This window comes from Sinocyclocheilus anshuiensis, unplaced genomic scaffold, assembly GCF_001515605.1.
Source record: "Sinocyclocheilus anshuiensis isolate Anshui unplaced genomic scaffold, SAMN03320099.WGS_v1.1 scaffold180, whole genome shotgun sequence".
NCBI classification, from domain to species: Eukaryota; Metazoa; Chordata; class Actinopteri; order Cypriniformes; family Cyprinidae; genus Sinocyclocheilus; species Sinocyclocheilus anshuiensis.
The window spans coordinates 694,134-711,531 of record NW_015554093.1 but is presented as its reverse complement, the minus strand read 5'-3'; the positions used below and the strand labels follow the sequence as shown (position 1 = coordinate 711,531).

The 17,398-nt window shown below is 36.0% G+C and overlaps 1 protein-coding gene across 2 annotated transcripts in view; it reads left to right on the top strand.

The window, feature by feature from the left end:
• LOC107669376 (glutamate receptor 1-like) overlaps nt 1–17,398 on the top strand; it is a 59,899-nt gene that overhangs the window by 12,486 nt on the left and 30,015 nt on the right. For both annotated transcript variants that reach the window (XM_016461573.1, XM_016461572.1), the window contains exons 4-10: nt 8,771–8,955; nt 10,409–10,462; nt 12,324–12,482; nt 12,793–12,960; nt 14,267–14,371; nt 14,729–14,839; nt 16,851–17,057. In XM_016461573.1, the coding sequence (XP_016317059.1) occupies nt 8,771–8,955; nt 10,409–10,462; nt 12,324–12,482; nt 12,793–12,960; nt 14,267–14,371; nt 14,729–14,839; nt 16,851–17,057 (989 nt within the window). The remainder of the gene's footprint in view (nt 1–8,770; nt 8,956–10,408; nt 10,463–12,323; nt 12,483–12,792; nt 12,961–14,266; nt 14,372–14,728; nt 14,840–16,850; nt 17,058–17,398) is intronic.

Sequence of the window (17,398 nt, the reverse complement as noted above, 5' to 3'; positions counted from 1 at the left end):
AATGTTTTGATTTGTCATGTTTATGTTGCTGTGTTTAGTTATACGGAATTGATCTATGTACTGTAGTAGATATATGCAGTCAGCAGGCGGTTGGTTTAGATTTTTTTTGGCATCTCCATGTGGTCTTGTTCGGTATCGCAACTTGGCTTCTCTAAAATGTAAAAAAGCTCTTTGCTGTTGCACTGTACACATACTATAAAATTCTGATTTTTTTTTTCTTTCATATGTGCTTATATGGGCTCCTTATATCATTTGGTTTTTTGGTGTCCTTTTGGAGTTTTTAAGTGTCCTTTTTTGGAAAGACATCTAAATTTATCTTGAAAAAGCTTGCAGAAAATATAGATTTTTGAGAATCACCCTTCAATCTTTTGGTTTACTGTGCTGGATATAGCAAATTATGACAAAATAAACATTTGATACAAGATAAATGGTCTATGCTTAATTTCATGAAGTGTGCGATTAATCACAGAAAAAGGATGTGATTAATTAGATTAAAAATTTTAATCGATTGACAGCCCTAATATATATATATTGTTAGTTTTTGTCTTTTGATGAAAATATCCTGTAAATTTAGCCTTTCATTGCCGTGTTTATTAATTGTAGTCAATTTAACTCGTAATACAAAAGCATCTAATTTTAGTCAACAACACACACAAAAAAGACAATGAAAATATAAAAAAATGAAACTAAATATTCCAACTAGGGCTGCCATGGTATTAGATTTTTACTACACGATTATCATGGCCAAAATAATTCTTGATAACAATATTATTGCAATATCTGTAGAAATTTTGAGGGTCAATCATGAATCACACTCAAAATATAAGTGTATGGAGAGAGAGTTCATAACCATAACTGTACAAAGGCTTACAAAAAGAACATACTGTTGATCGGCACTTCTTGCAGACTGGGTTGACTAAGACCTCATCTTTTTTTATAGAATCCAGAAAAACATCCACACTAGTGGGTGACCTTTTTTGGGTGCAGGTAGTAGGTACAGTGTACTGCTTTTGTCTGTCATCTCCTCCAGCATGATTTTGTAGCTACACATAGTTTTATATTAGCTACACTTATTTTACTCTTAAAGTAAAACCACTAATCTCAAAACCTATATGAAGTTCCCAAGGGAACCCATGGCAAGAACATTTCTTCTCTTCCCAGTTTTAAGACTACAAACTGAACAGCTCTGTTTGTCTGGTGAAATGAACTTCACATCATTACCGCTCACAGAAAGCAGCTGGTAAACAGAACTTCCTTTAAAAGAGGTATCTGTGTACATTTCCTATTGACTAGCAGGATTTAAATAATGGAGAAGATCATCATAACTAGCCATATATCCAGATGCTTTATAAAAAGCTGATTCAGGTGTCTGGATTGCAGTGGTGGAGAGATGCTGCATGCACAGTGATGTACAGATTTTGTGGCAGCATTTGTGCTGTTACCTAATTTGCATAATTCCTTTAGTGAATCGGCACTAAAACAACACAGAGAGCATGTGCAAATAACAAATAACAGCACTGTCAACAGGCACAGTTCATTGTGAATCCCCCCACCATGTTACACAATATTACATTTGTTTATCCTCTCCCCCCACTCTTGATTATACAAAGTTATGGGAAATTAAAACCTCAATCAAGAAACACACATTATTGATTCACTTATCATGCAGATGTGTGCCAGTGCCGAACTAGGAACACAAGGTCACTGAGTGTTTCATCCACACACAAATACAACAACTACCTCTGCTCTCCTGTTGCCTGGATACAAGAGTACTCAGTCTGTAGGTTATTTTAAACCTTTTAAGTTACTCCTGTGTGTGCATGCATGCGTGTGTGTGTGTGTGTGTGTGTGTGTGTGTGTGTGTGTGTGAAATGTTTATGTCATGTCAAGTAGCACATTAAACCCAGAGCTCACAGGGTAAAGAACATGGCAGATGTAATCATAACTATCCTCAGTCTAAGCTGACACAAAATCTGTCAGAATGTTTGTTTGTTTCCTTGTTTTAATCAAATTATATATGCTGATTAGTTATATGTAGTATATCGGTAACATATCGGTTAGTGGCCGATATTAGACTTTTTTTTTTATTTTCCAGTATTTAATTGTGCATGCTCATTTCCCCTATTTTGTGCATGTGTGTGTGTGTGTGTGTGTGTGTGTGTGTGTGTGTGTGTGTGAAATGTTTATGTCATGTCAAGTAGCACATTAAACCCAGAGCTCACAGGGTAAAGAACATGGCAGATGTAATCATAACTATCCTCAGTCTAAGCTGACACAAAATCTGTCAGAATGTTTGTTTGTTTCCTTGTTTTAATCAAATTATATATGCTGATTAGTTATATGTAGTATATCGGTAACATATCGGTTAGTGGCCGATATTAGACTTTTTTTTTTATTTTCCAGTATTTAATTGTGCATGCTCATTTCCCCTATTTTCACATTTAGATTATGTTTGCAATCATCTAACGCTCATTGAAAGTTAATTTAATATCACTGTTAAATGTAATCTCAAAATTAATATCCATTTTTCATACTGTACATTATAATGTTGTGATGCCTAAATTTACTTGTAATATATGAAAGACTGATTTTATTTTTTAGTAATTTATTTCTAATTAATTTAGACAAAATAGTATAGAATTTTTATTTCAGCCATTTATTAGTTATTCGCCATAATGTAAATAATTATTGGTTTATCGTTATTGACTGACATTTTTATATAATGCATTCCTAATTCTGTCCATATTCATTAGTCTTTGTCCACTGCTTGTACATCACTGTTTTTCAGCATCTTGAGTTTTTTTTTTCGATTACTTAGGTTGACATGTCCGATAGTGTTGGGCGATATGCTCAATTTTCATATCGTCTTATCGTCAGCCTGTGAGATCGCCGATAGACGATATTATCGTGATCATTTTCATTGCGAGAACGTGAACCAACTCCAGCATAAGACTAAAAGCAGCCTAATGTTTTTAATATGACTGAATTTGTATTTAACATAACAAATTTATAGAAACATCGTAAGTTACTAATTATAATGCTTACATTTCCTCAGATATTCAAAAAGCAGCTACAGAAAACGAGCAAAGAACATTACATTACCAAAGAACATCATCACAAGCTCAGTCTAGCGTGAGTTTATGCACTTTAAAAACACTCCCGTTAAAATCAGTGAATATACACTGTATGATGAGTAAATCTCTTATACTTACATCGCACGCACATCTGCACTTTGTTGTTTTCGCGAGTCAGAATTCGGTCAGCGTGCACTGAACAACAGCACTGTTTCAAACTGTTTCAGTGATGACTCATCTGAATGCATCTGATTGGCCATTGCATTCATAAGCTCAGCATAATCGTGTGTGATTGGTTAGAACGCGCAATAATGTAAAAACGCGGAAAAATAAATATAATGCAACAAATAAGCCCTAATATTAATTAGATAGTATATTACTAGCCTGATAATAATAATAATAATAATAATAATCGTCTTGCTATCGTCAAAGGCATCAGCCACAGGCGATATCTCTGTCTATCGTCGATACACGATACTATCATCTATCGGCACAACCCTAATGTCCGAGTGTCATCTGTAAATATAAAGTTTTTGTACTGTACATTATAATGTTGTGATGACTAAATTCACTAATTTTAGTTTTTAGTGATTTATTTCAAATTTATTTAGACAAAATAGTTTAGAATTTTAATACCAGCCATTTATTGGCTATTAGCAATAACATAAATAATTATTGGCTTGTTATAGGCAAGAATTTTAATATCATGCATTCCCAATTTTGTCATATTTATTAATGTCCATATACATCAGATGGACATCTTTGTCCACGACATGTGCTAGAATGTTTTTTGGCATCTAGCACCATTTACTTTTCTTTTTTTTCAATTGTTTAGGTTGACATGTTCATCTAGATTTTTTTTAAATTTATTTTATTTATTTTATAGCGGCGATTTAATTACCATGCTGCATTTTTTATATCAAGGCAATGTGTCATGTTAAAAATAGTCCAACCTTTAGAATGCACCAAATCCCTAATGGATATTTTCAAAGTAATACAGCGCAAAAAGTGTTTCAGGCTAGGTGTTATGGTTTTCTCTACTACCATGCAAAACTACTGCTACAATAACCTGGTCTCACACTAATGTTTACTGCATCATTTGTCAGGTGCTCAGAGATGACATCTCAAAGCCGCTGCAGATGGGACGAGCATCATCTGTGGAGCTTGCAGCAGTTTAGTGATCACAACCCCGCAAATCTGTCCTTGCCAACTCACACAGATGTTTACTGAGCTGAAGCATGATGAGCCAGCCGCATGCTATCTCCTCAAAGACCCAGATAATAGAGTTAGGGCCTGTAAACACACAGCCGGCTTTGTTGAAGAAGCCGAGTTAAGCATACCGTGTTGGACTCTAAAGGAGACAGACGGAAATTCAATTTGTTCCTGTGCGTGAGATATTTGGAGAAGCACGGCAAGAGCGGGTGATAGCAAGCCAATTCTGCTCTTCCAAGACAATCCCTACACTCATCTGCTTCCCTTTTCCTGCCTTATCACCAGCGGCGCAGTCGCGCTAGGCAACACTAACGGGAGATGGACAGAACGCACTGTCCATCTCTCCCTCCGACTTATCTGCGGGTTAGTGCTGCTCGGTGGGAGATAAAGCTGGTTTGCTCTGTGGCACGAGACTGTTTCACAGCTGCCGAGACGAAGGCGTCAGAAAAGGGTAGAGCGTTGGTGTGGCGAAGGCTGTAGAGGTGTTTCGAAAGGCAATCTGACACAGTCTTTTAATGAATGCCAGTGAATGCATTGGCTGCCTCACCGTTCTTTCAATGACAAATCTAATTCTGGCTTCTGTTGTATAATAATCCAAGTACTCACTCCATAAATAGCAAATATCCTTTTAATCTGTTATTTTACAGAGAGATGTGAAATGAAAGCCTTTCAGATGATGGCTCATATTGACAGCAGTGAAAAAAGAGTGCAGGTAGTGTGTAAATTATACAAAATTTCACCCTAGTGACAAAAGTTTCCAAGAGGGTCTAGCTGCAGCCTTGCACTTGCACTCTCAGACTTGCATTCTCAGACTTGCACTCTCAGACACTTGCGCTTCCGCTAGCGACGTCACTTGCAGTCTTTTATTTTGTTCTATTTATTGATTACTTTTTGTTTGAATCGCTCAATATTTTACAACAGTAGCCAGGTGGTGAAGACGAGAAAAAATAAACAAAATTACAATGTCACTTGCAATCGCCACTTGCACTCTCCGATACCTGCGACTGTCGATTGCAAGTGACGTCGCAGGTAGCGGAGAGTGCAAGTGGCAATTGCAAGTGACATTGTAATTTTGTTTATTTTTTCTTGTCTTCACCACCTGGCTACTGTTGTAAAATGTTGAGAGATTCAAGCAAAAAGTAATAAAAAATAGAACAAAATAAAAAATAAAGCCTGCAAGTGACGTCGCTAGCGGAAGTGCAAGTGTCTGAGAATGCAAGTCTGAGAATGCAAGTCTGAGAGTGCAAGTGCGAGGCTGCAGCCAGACCCTTCTCAAAGTTTCAATGAATCTCCCGCAGAAAGTAGTATTTATGTGGACAACTGAACCCAAGAGTCTCTTTGTACACTACAGTCCAGATTGTAGTCTTGTTTTTAGTTAATGATATGCATTGTTAACGTATTATGCTAATAGTATGCAGTGGGCCAAGATCAGTGTCTATATTTATAATGTTTCTATCTGCTCATCTCTAGATATAGTTGAATCTCTGCCAAAAGCAAAGGCATTTGCCTCATTTGGAAAAAAATTGTGCAAGAGCTTCTCAAAAGACATGGCGTTTACAAAAATGGACAAATTTTGATACATATTTTGACAGTGAAGCAAAATTAATCATGTTTTTCTAAGACCAAGCTTGCTTCTAGGGGACTGGGCCATAATATATGAGCAACTATGATGAACCAAAGTGCAACCGAGCATTCACAACAAATGCAAATTAATTTAAATACATAAATTGGCTTATTAATGTTGTCTCGGATTAAACTTTTTTTTGAGTTTATGTTGCTTTCCTGACCCATTTAAATGTGCCAGCTAGTTTGCGCTGAAACATCTCACTTGCTCAACTTTGCATGGCCTAATTTTCCACCAAAATCCATAGTCAGGCTTTATTAGGAGGTTGGTGGTTTGTGTTTTTGGACATTTGTGCTGCTCGCAAACACTGATATGTGTATTATTATAGGTGTCAGTTTTGATCTAGGTTTTGATTTGAAGGCACTTGCCTCTGGTTGAATTGGAGATTTGATGTCTTTGAAGTTGAAATTCTGCTGCCTGCAGAATCCATCATTCATATTGACCAGTAAGCTTATCGTAACCGAGCACAAGCCAACACTGATCGCTGTATTAAAGTGTCATAATTTGATTTTTAAAAATGCACAGGCTTTGATCCTGTTCCTCTGGGTAAAGGCTGACAGGGAACTTACCTAATTCAGTCAGCATGACTAAATGAGATTGTCTTTTGAAGTTGAAGTGCTGCAAGACCACCCAGATCTCTTTTTAAACATAGTTTAGCACTTTTAATCAGCATTTGTATTACTGATGACTCTTTTAAATGCTGTAATATTTCGATTTAACACTGCAGTGTCATGTAGTGACATTTTGTTTTCTAATTGTTGTTATTGGTAGGGGTACATTTAAAGACACTGGACAATAAAATATATAAAAATATTCATACTCAAGGAGGTGACATTTTCTGCATTTATAGTAATAATTTAAAAACCATTTTTTAATTGTTGTTATTGGTAGGGGTACATTTAAAGACACTGGACAATAAAATATATAAAAATATTCATACTCGAGGTGACATTTTCTGATGCATTTATAGTAATTTAAAAACCATTTTTATGTTCTATTTATTTATTTATTTTATTTGAATAATCAAGGAATTCACTGTTTTTAATTTCTGAATTAAAAGTAATGTAGATATAAGTGAAAAAATTATCATTGAATGGATGAAATTCCTTTAATTACTATTTCTTAAGAAAAAATTAAGCATTGGAGCAATTTAAATATTATAAATATTTGAAAAACTTATGTCTGCCAATTTGTGCCAAATCAAGCCATGTAGTGATATTTTAACTTTAAACTTTTATTAAAACTATTTATTTTTTATAATATTTTTTCTTTAAGTAATCATTAATCAAGTATTATTTACTTTTTGCTTGATGCTTATGCCATTAAGGTTCACATAAATGTAAACTTTTGTCAAAAATGGTATACATATTTAAAGGGGTCCTATTATGCTCTTTTACAAAGTCTTGATTTTGTTTTGAGGGTGTACTAGAACAGACTCTCATACTAGGTTGTTCGAAAAACACATTATTTTTCACATATTTTACATTATTACAACACCTCTCTCCTCAGTCTGGCATGAACGGCTCGAATAGTTCCTGTATCAAATGGCCCGCCTTCTGAAATACGCAGAAAATATGCGTTGTAGTCCAAACGAGTCATTCGTTGTAGTTTTTGAAAAGTGATTTCTGTTAAATAAAATATCTTCTTTTGAATTGGACTTTGAGCTTTGTAACTTCGCAGAACTTTTTTATGCTCAAACAGCAACATTACAGACTAACTAAAGTTGAAAAAGTGAAAAAGCATAATAGGACCTCTTTAACAAAACCATATAAAACCAACATGAATGCAAAAACTTGAAAGCTTGACACGTGTAACGATTTTTCCTTTTCTCTATCTGGTAGACTTTTTCATTGACCCAGGTAATGGTCAAATAAATGGAGGAATTTGCTTAACTACATTCAATTCATAGTCAATAGATCATAGGAGGCTAGGAAATCACCTTAAAAATACAGATGCTACTGAGGAGCGAATCATCGTTCATTAAACTAATTATATCAGTGCATCTGCTACACAGGAAACAAGCTGTCAGTGTCGGCAGATAGTTCCTGTTTGAAGAACAATCAGCCGTTCTTTCTTTTATTAGTTTCTCTCCATATGCAAGAAACCATCACATGACCAAAGCATAGCTGTACAGTTCATACAATTGCTGGTAGTGGCTTTTGATCTACCGGATTACAAAAGGCAGTTCCTCAACGTGAGGTTCTGTTTTCTTTGAAAAGATAAGCACTGGAGGAAAAAAAAAATTCAGAGAATATGATGCTGAGAAGCATATGTAAGCAAGCTAGAAGTAACGGAAGAGCACTGTTTAGTGAAAAAAAAAAAGTTGCATATCCAAATATTTAATTTAACCATTATTGCTCTTTTTTTTTTTTAAATATGTCCAGACTAAACAACTTCAAACGCGTCTCAACTTGTCCTCCTTACAAAAACACCCAGAATTTTCCCTAAGCTGAAGAAAAGAGGAGCATTTGAAGTTCAGCATTTAGCTGTCCATAATTCTAAGCAGGAGATTCTAAGTGATATGAAAGCAGATGTTGATTAGAGCTGGAGCAGAACAGTGGAGACCCTCTGCTGAATTTGGAGACAGAGCTTCTCCTCAGGAGTACGTGACTCAACAGAGCATGTGTTTTTTTTTTTTCCAAATCAAGACTTTACTTCCCAGAATGTTACAGTACATCACTAAAGTGATATTCACAGAGTTGCATCACTGTCTTAAAATACTGATGTTTTGAAGAGGTACAGATGCTTCAACATATTGTGCTGAAACAAATGTGTATCCATGCAAGCAGCTGCCTATTATGAATATTCAATTATAGCCATACGAGTCTTCTTACTGGGACTTTTCTTTTTCTTTTTGAAGGTCTGACGGTGCTGCAAAAGATCTTGGACACTGCTGCTGAGAAGACCTGGCAGGTGACATCCATAAACTTTGACACCCTGACAGAGGTAGCGTTCTTGAAAACCATCCAAGATCTGGATAAGAAGAAGGAGTACAGGGTCATTCTGGACTGTGAGCTGGAGAGACTCAACTCCATCTTAAATTTGGTAAATGCTTCATACGTTACTATGATTAAGAACATGTTTAATTTTTTTTTTATATCATGTGTATAGTGCATGTATTTGACTGTGTGAACCCATAATCGGGTGGTTGGCCCAGACAAAATGTTCACATTTTCTGCATGGATTTTAAGGGAAAATATGTGGAATTATGTGGAATGGACTGGAAAATGCATTACACAGAGTTGAGAGTATTAAGCTCAGCATTCCAATAGTCATTAAATTGTTGTTTCCAGGCCTGGAAATCACAATTTAATGACTATATATAAATAATATATTTAATTATTTATAACATTAAAAATTCTAGTTTTGCTTTAAAATACTCAATTGGCAAGATATTGTTCTTTGTGAAATCTGCCCTCGAGCAAGCATGACCATCAGTATGCTCATTTGCATGCGTATTTACATTTTACAGTCTATGAATTCAGTACTGACATACAAATTGAAATCCTTCCCAGCCATTTTCACTAAAATAATATCAATTGCTTATTTAGTAATCATAAGCAACTGGCAAATGCCACAAGCAAATGTGATCGAAATTCATTATCAAAAGGGTGGAAACTTTGCTATCTGTTGAGTTTCATTTGGTCTTAATAATTAGTACTGTTGCAAAACACTTAATTATTTTTAACATAAAAAAACCTACACAAATTTATACCTCTATTAATCATTTATTGCTTCCGCAGTATCCCCAATTAATTTCTTAGTTTCTAGAGGGATTCCAAGTATTGTCAAGTATTGTCAAAGCCCTGTATTTATATTTCATAATTCACAGTGTATTCTCTTAACTTAATGGCCTATAGACACTAAATAAGTTGCTCTGGGACATCTGACTTCATTTTTAGAAATTTTATGTTGACTTCATTATGGAACATTACATGTCTTATTGGATAGCAGATAATTTTTCAGTACACTTTAAAGTTATGTCATGTCTTTCCCATCTGAGAATTGAGAAACAATGAATTCCTCCTTCAGGCACACCAAGGCAATTACTTTTCTCACTATTCACCATCCAGACAAGATCTCAAAGAAACCCTGCCAAACCCAATGATCAGAAATCAGCATCCGATACGATTAACCCTGACGGTGTGCTTCCAGAGGCTTGCTGCTGTTCACAGGTGTTCCTGCGGTCTTCGTGCACGTGTAGTCATTAAGTCCTATAATTGGACTTCCTATGGTGACAGATGCCAAATCCTTCTTTCCGCCCTTCAATCTCGTGTAGTTCCGACTGCCCCTTCTGATCACAGATATTCCACACTCAGTGTGCTTGGGAGGGTGTGCAATTAAGTCCTGAGTGATGGGACCTATTCATTGCTATTTAGAGAGCCAGGCTAAAAATTATACTTTAATTGGCATCAAATGAAAAAGGCCTGCCATTAGTTGACAGCAAGGGAGAGGGTTGTGCTTTAATGCTCTCATGTGTGTTGCATTTGTCTTTCAGATTGCGGCACAAAAAAAGAACTTAAAGAACTACCATTACATAGTAGCAAACCTGGTAAGTGAAGAATCCTGTATCCTTCAGTCCTCTTTGGTCTGCATGAATGAACTATGAGCCTAGAGGCTACTTAAGATGTATTGTCGGTTAACCTCTTGAACATTGACTAGAATCGCAAGGGACCACTCAGACGAATTGATGGTGGTGTTTTACATTGCTTGGCTACTTTTTCTCCCTTTTTTCTATGTGACTGGGGAGTGTGCATGCTTTTAAATGTGACACACAATGCAGAGAGATTGCAGATTACCCTCTGAGCTGACAGAATTAGCATTTGTACCCTTTCTTGAAGGCATGAGATCCTTTTCTTTTTTGCATCCTTGTGAGTGGGAGTGTGTGGCAGGGGCGTAGCAACCATTATAACATGTACACCTTTCAACAAATAGGACTACTGGGTGAATCATGTCACTTTTATTATTTGATTTGATTTTTTTTCCTATGCTCAGAAAATATACTAATAATAAAGCACTCATAGACTGTGACACAAGAAGCATTGTAAATTCATCTTATGATATGATTTTGAATTGAATTATTATTATTTTTAATTTTTTTATTTGTTTTATTTATTTTTCACTCTATTACCATACTTTTCAGATCTTTCCTAGATTGTCTATGGAAGTTTAGAATGTAATATTGCTGATATGTTTAGAATTTAGATTTTCTATTTCTAGTTTTAATTGTTCAGGATGGTTTTTAATATTTTAGGTCTGCCAATGCATTAAGCAGTTCAGTGGAGTAACAAAATAATGGTTGCTCAGAAAACATAATTGGCTGACTGAAGAAGCTGAAGAAACTGTGTTCATGAACTATGACATCACAGGAAGCATTTTAAATGAATCTCATTATGATTATATAACATTATGATTATATTTATTTATTTTATTATGTAATTTCCATTTTCACTCAATGGCTATACTTCTCAGATCTTCCCTATGGCACTTAGGTCAGGACTATGGTAGTTTATAATGTTTGATTAATATTTTATTTTAATATTTTTAGTATTTTATTACATTTTTTTTTGTTTCTATTTTCAGTTTTTTTTTTCAGGATGGTTTTAATATCTTAATATTACAAAATAATAGTTGTTCAGAAAGCCAACTAAATAAACTGTAATGCAGCACTTACGAACTGTGACTTCACAGGAAGCATTGTAAATATACAATTGGGTTCTGTGATGGGTAAAAAGAAAATCCTCCAAACAAGACAAGTACATAATCCAATTCAGCAATGATGAGAAAAGATGTCATCCCATAACCAATTATGATGAAAGCAGCAAGGATGCAATACTTTGTCCCCTGAGGTTCATCGCCACATGGGTCGGTCACCCAGATGAGCAAACATACACATAAACACAGATACAGTACAATTAGCTGTTATCACACAGTGATATTTACCCAGCATGCATATCTATGTATGTCTATGCATGTGACTGTATCATTAGCTCTAACACTGACTCTCATGATGTAACCACATTATATTGATAACTCTAACCATAACTGTGCCATAAAGCCTTGTTTCTAATGGGTATTTTTCTAAGATCTAGCTAAACTAAGAAGATGTAATTATGTCTAAATCATGTGTTCTGACTTTAATTATGGGTTTATATTGTATTCTATTTGACTGAATACTATTTTCTGTTAAATTTAACTTATTGCTTCAATAGAAAGTGTAATAGATTTTGAACTCATTTTATTACCCTGAAATCTTACACAATTCTGATATTAAAAATGATTGCATTTGCTTCTTCCTTTTGCATTAGAGTACACAAAGTCCTGAAACTTGCTATGTTAAATGTTGGTCTGTGTATCAAAGCAGAATCGAAAGATGAATGAATAATTGGAGATTTTGATGTGTTTGCCTTCAGGGATTTCTGGATCTTAATCTCACAGAGTTCAGGAAGGGAGGTGCCAATGTGACAGGCTTCCAGCTCATGAACTACACAAACCCTACTGTCAGCAGGACAATACAGCACTGGCTGGAGTTTGACAGTAAAGACTTGAAAAGTCCCAAAAGGAGACTCAAGGTAAAGCAAGGTCTTAGTCAAAAAAATATGATTTTAAATGCTCTCATGATGGACTTAAAAAGGTGTGTGCCCTGCTGAAAAGACCTTGAATTTCCATTTTGATCCTGCCTGGGTAATGCATTCAAGAGGTGAAGATGGTTGATGAATTAAATCTTGCTACTTAAACTAGCAAGAAACACATCAATGTATGCTGGTGACCCTCTATGCTGGCCTTTTCAGCAGGGCAAGTGAAAGCCTAAGGTTGTGAATAAATCCTTTTATCCTTTTCCCTCTTACTTTTCATTTGGAACGTGTCTGTGGAACATCTCAGTACACTGGAGCACTCACATATGACGGGGTGACTGTCATGGCCACTGCCTTCCAGAACCTGAGAAAGCAGCACATTGATATCTCTCGCAGGGGGAATGCAGGAGAGTGTCTGGCTAACCCTCCTGCACCCTGGGGCCAAGGCATCGACATTCAGAGAGCCCTACAGCAGGTAACCAGGCACTTTTTTTTTACAGCAAAAGAGTACTGGTTCTCATGGCAAAGCTGGTACTTCGTCGGATGAACTGCAAACCTCAGAACTGGCCTGTATTTTTTACTGACTTGGAAGTCGAACGAAGAAATCATGCACTGTTACTATATAACCTGCCCACAAACAAACATAGTACATCTGGGTCATCTTAACATCCAAAGTAATTTGATTCAGCCTTATTATGCAATCACAAACTGCTTTTGTTTTATCCATTATCTGATGAAATTCTCAGCAATTATTTATTGATGTTGATTGTAAATACATTCATTTCAGACAAACAGAAAATAGCCTCTGTGCAGTGCCACATACATATTGACAGGATGCTGATCAATTGAATGGGCTTTGTAACTTCTTATTGGGCATTTCTTTTTTTTCTTTTTTTAAATTGAGTTTCTGGTTCAAGACCTAAATGTTTTAGGGGCTGGTACAGAGCCAATTTTACCACCTAGATCTGGCTTTCAGCTTTTAAAAATGCCATTATTTCATGCACAGTTAGGGCTTCACAATTTAGGGGAAAAGGCTAATTGCATTTTTTTAAAGCTTCAGGATTGCTGTGGTGGAAGTGATAGTATAACTATAAAATAATAATAATACCAATTATTATTATTATTATTTATATTTACATTTAATTATTTAGCAGATGCTTTTATCCAAAGTGACTTACAAATTAGGACAATAGAAGCAATTATCATTATTATTACTACCACTACTACAACTACTGCTAAATAAACATATTAAAATATAAAATATTACTTTTTCAAAATTTCTTGATTTCTTTATTTTCTAATGTTAAACCATCCAGCTTTTATTTTGGTGCAAGGAGCCCTTTAAGCTTCTCTTTGTTGACAACAGCTGGTTTATAAGCGGGCCTCTCATTATAAGTTTGGGAACATGGTTGGCACATGTTGCATTCCCTAATTCATGTTATGAGGGTCCCAAATGCAGAGATGAATTTGTGTGGAGCAGCATTTACTGCCACTTTGAGACACTGAAAACACAGGATCATGAGCTGCTTGTGTGTAAAGGAACACAGTGCTGCACTTAGGACACATTGCATATATTTATTTAATTAAAAAGCAGCCATTGTGATAATCACAGTAAGCCATATTGATTTCAGTTTTATTTTGATTAATCATGCAGCCCTAGCATAAGTATCATTTGGCTTCCTGTACAAAAATGTAAAACAGGTTTCACACCTAGTGAAGTTCTGGGTGAATGATGAAGGTGAAATGATGAACAATCCGATTATGTGTGATTTTCTCTGTAGGTGCAATTTGAAGGGCTTACAGGACATATTCAGTTTAATGAAAAAGGACATCGGATCAACTTCACCGTCAGCGTGATGGAATTTGGCCCAAACGGACCCAAGAAAGTAAATCGAATAGTTTTTTCCCTGCTTGCACACATATGGTGTCCACGCTTACCAGCCCATCCCAATAATCATACATTCTGACTTCTCACTTGAAATTTTAGAAAACAGATAATGCTTGACATTTTCCTGACATAAATTTGATTCGGAATGATTAACCTGAGGTTGCACCTGAAACTTCAGCACTAGCTGTGTTAAAAGCGAATGAAGTGTTAGTCACAGGCAGGCTTAAAGAGCTGCGCATGCATTTCAAGTGATTACAGCTCCTCTTAAGCCATCAATATGAATATTTAACATTCTAAAAATAGTGGCTCTGAAATTCCTGTGCTCTGCTGTGATATTCCTCCCTTCTACCTGCAGGTGGGCTACTGGAGCCAACATGAGAAATACGTGAACACAGCTACTTACAGCAACATGCTCAATGAGACGTTTGGACTGCAAAACAGGACCTACATAGTCACCACCATCTTGGTGAGTTTTTCAATACAACTTCAGTTGTAATGGAAAGATAGTAGATTAATAGTTATTTGTGCTTTTTATTGTTTTTTGAAAACTTTTTCTGTTCATCTGATCTGGCAATTTGTCACATAAATGTGAATTACCAATCATGAGTGTTATCAAGATGAAATGGTGTGCATGTTTTCTATGTGTGTGTGTGTGTGTGTGTGTGTGTGTGTATGCAGTTAATGGTCCCTTGGAGGGTGCTATTCTCACTAAACGGAACTGAAAAAAGTATTGTTCTGGTCAACCAAACAGAACAACCAAACAGTCCCATCCTAAATTCATGCCATGGTTTGAGCCTATATTACTGTGTCAGGCTATGAATGGTTACCAATTAATTCAAAGTACAAATAGCTTATAACTGTCCATTTTATATGGTAGCTTAAAATAAAAATGAATCACATTGTAGGATATAAAGTCAAAGTTGTGAAATATAAAGTCTCATTACAAGATGTCACACTGTGTTATATAGTCTTAATTACCTTTTTTAACTATAAAAATTCTATAATGATAATTCAATAATATTGAGAATGGACAGGAGAAAGTATTTTCACAATAAAAAATGACTTAAGCTTTATATACAGCAGGTTGATCTACTAAACACTTAAGGCCGTGACACACCAAGCTGACGGATGACCGTTGGCCAATGTTGGGCTGTCATTGAACTTCTGTCAGCTCGGTTCACTCTGATTGGCTGTTCATCTTAGTGAACCAGTGCACGAGATGAATAGTGAAAGTAATGAAAGCATGCAAACGACAAAGCCAAGAATGAACACAGAGGCTGTTACCATTTTACATCTAAGCATTCCAGTATGCAAATATTTTCATAACGACATGGCTGTCTGGAATGTTTAAAGTTAAGACCAACTGATCAGCATGATTCATATTCAAAATGGTAAGCAAGCCTGAATTTGACACAGTACTAGTTTTAGCTTCCCTGTTTGAATGACAAACATAGACTACTGCCACTTGCTGATATAGACAGTTTTTTCCTCTCTTGCAAACGCAGAACATACGTGCTAGTTGGCCATTGCCTGCAGTCTTTGTGGTGTGTTCAAGCACATTTTTTGGCCTAGATGCAGATGACACAAGGCGACAACACAGTCTGCTTATTTCACCGTTTAGTTCTTAAATGTTGGTTTGGTGTATCACGGCCTTTACAGGTACTGGGCTGCTCCTTCAGGTCCACTCACTCCCATTTTACTCGGTAGCCACAAACTTGCTACAGCATACAACAAAGACATAAAAAGGCATTAAGAATATTACTGTCACCATGTACATAGTAATATTTTGGTGCTCCTGGTAAGTTATATCCCTTGTTTCATGGTAAAAAATGATGCAAATTCTAAAAAATTGTCACCACATGATCTCTCACTCAGAAGAGTTTGTTCTCTGCCTCTGGGGTGAATCACCATCCTCTCGGGAAGGTAAGAGGCAGTGTGAATCTTTTGAACCCTGCTGGGTTTACTGTTCTGCTCATTACGGGAACAGTTTGTGGGCTGACTCAGAGTTTTGAGTGGCTATTAATCTTATTTCAGTGGAACTCCAAAAAGAAATACCCTCATTCCCTTAAGGATTTTTCTTTGACTGTGGTTAGACAGCTGTACTATTGATTTCTCTTTTATAATAGTCTGCAGGACTGTAATATTATACCCATATATGAGGAAACACAGGTGTGTTTCCTCATACACACATTTCAATGTACTTCTCTTGTTTTTTTGTTGGATGTTTTTTTTTCTGTTGATGTTGTTCTGTGTAGATGCACAGAACTGAGCTGAAATGCAACTCTTCAATAATATATAAGCTGAGAAATATGCTGGAAATGCAGAAAACATTTGATGTAGCTGATGCAAGATTTTCTCTCAAGCCTCTTCGACTACTCTGAATCATGTAGTAACCAAACATCTAGACTGATCTGGCTCTTGCTACCACACGAAACAAGAAATGCAAAATTAACCTGCACTGTGTTCTTTATCCTTAGGAGTCTCCATATGTGATGCTGAAGAAGAACCATGAGCAGCTAGTGGGTAATGACAAATATGAAGGTTATTGTGTGGAGCTGGCTGCAGAGATCGCCAAGCACGTGGGCTATTCCTACAGGCTAGAAATAGTGGGGGACAGAAAGTATGGAGCCAGAGACTCAGAGACAATGATGTGGAATGGGATGGTTGGAGAACTAGTGTATGGCGTAAGTAGCTATTATCTGTGAATGTTATCAAGTTTTGTGTGGTAAGGATTTGTTTGTTTGTTTGCTTATTTATTTATTCTAGCCTTTACACTATTCCCTTTTATTTTATTTTATTTTATTTTATTTTATTTCAGCTGGCATGTTAAGTTTGAGTATCTCTAGCGTACATCAGTCACTTAAGCTTAAAGCTTCACTTCTTCCATTCCTTGGAGGTCCGGTCTGTAACAGTGACAAAAATCTTTTCTGAAATATATAGCAAAGCGCTGGCAAAGTTTGAAGAACAGGAGAACAGGGAACAGGACACGGTGTGTCCTAAACTCAACACCTCAGGTTGAACAAAA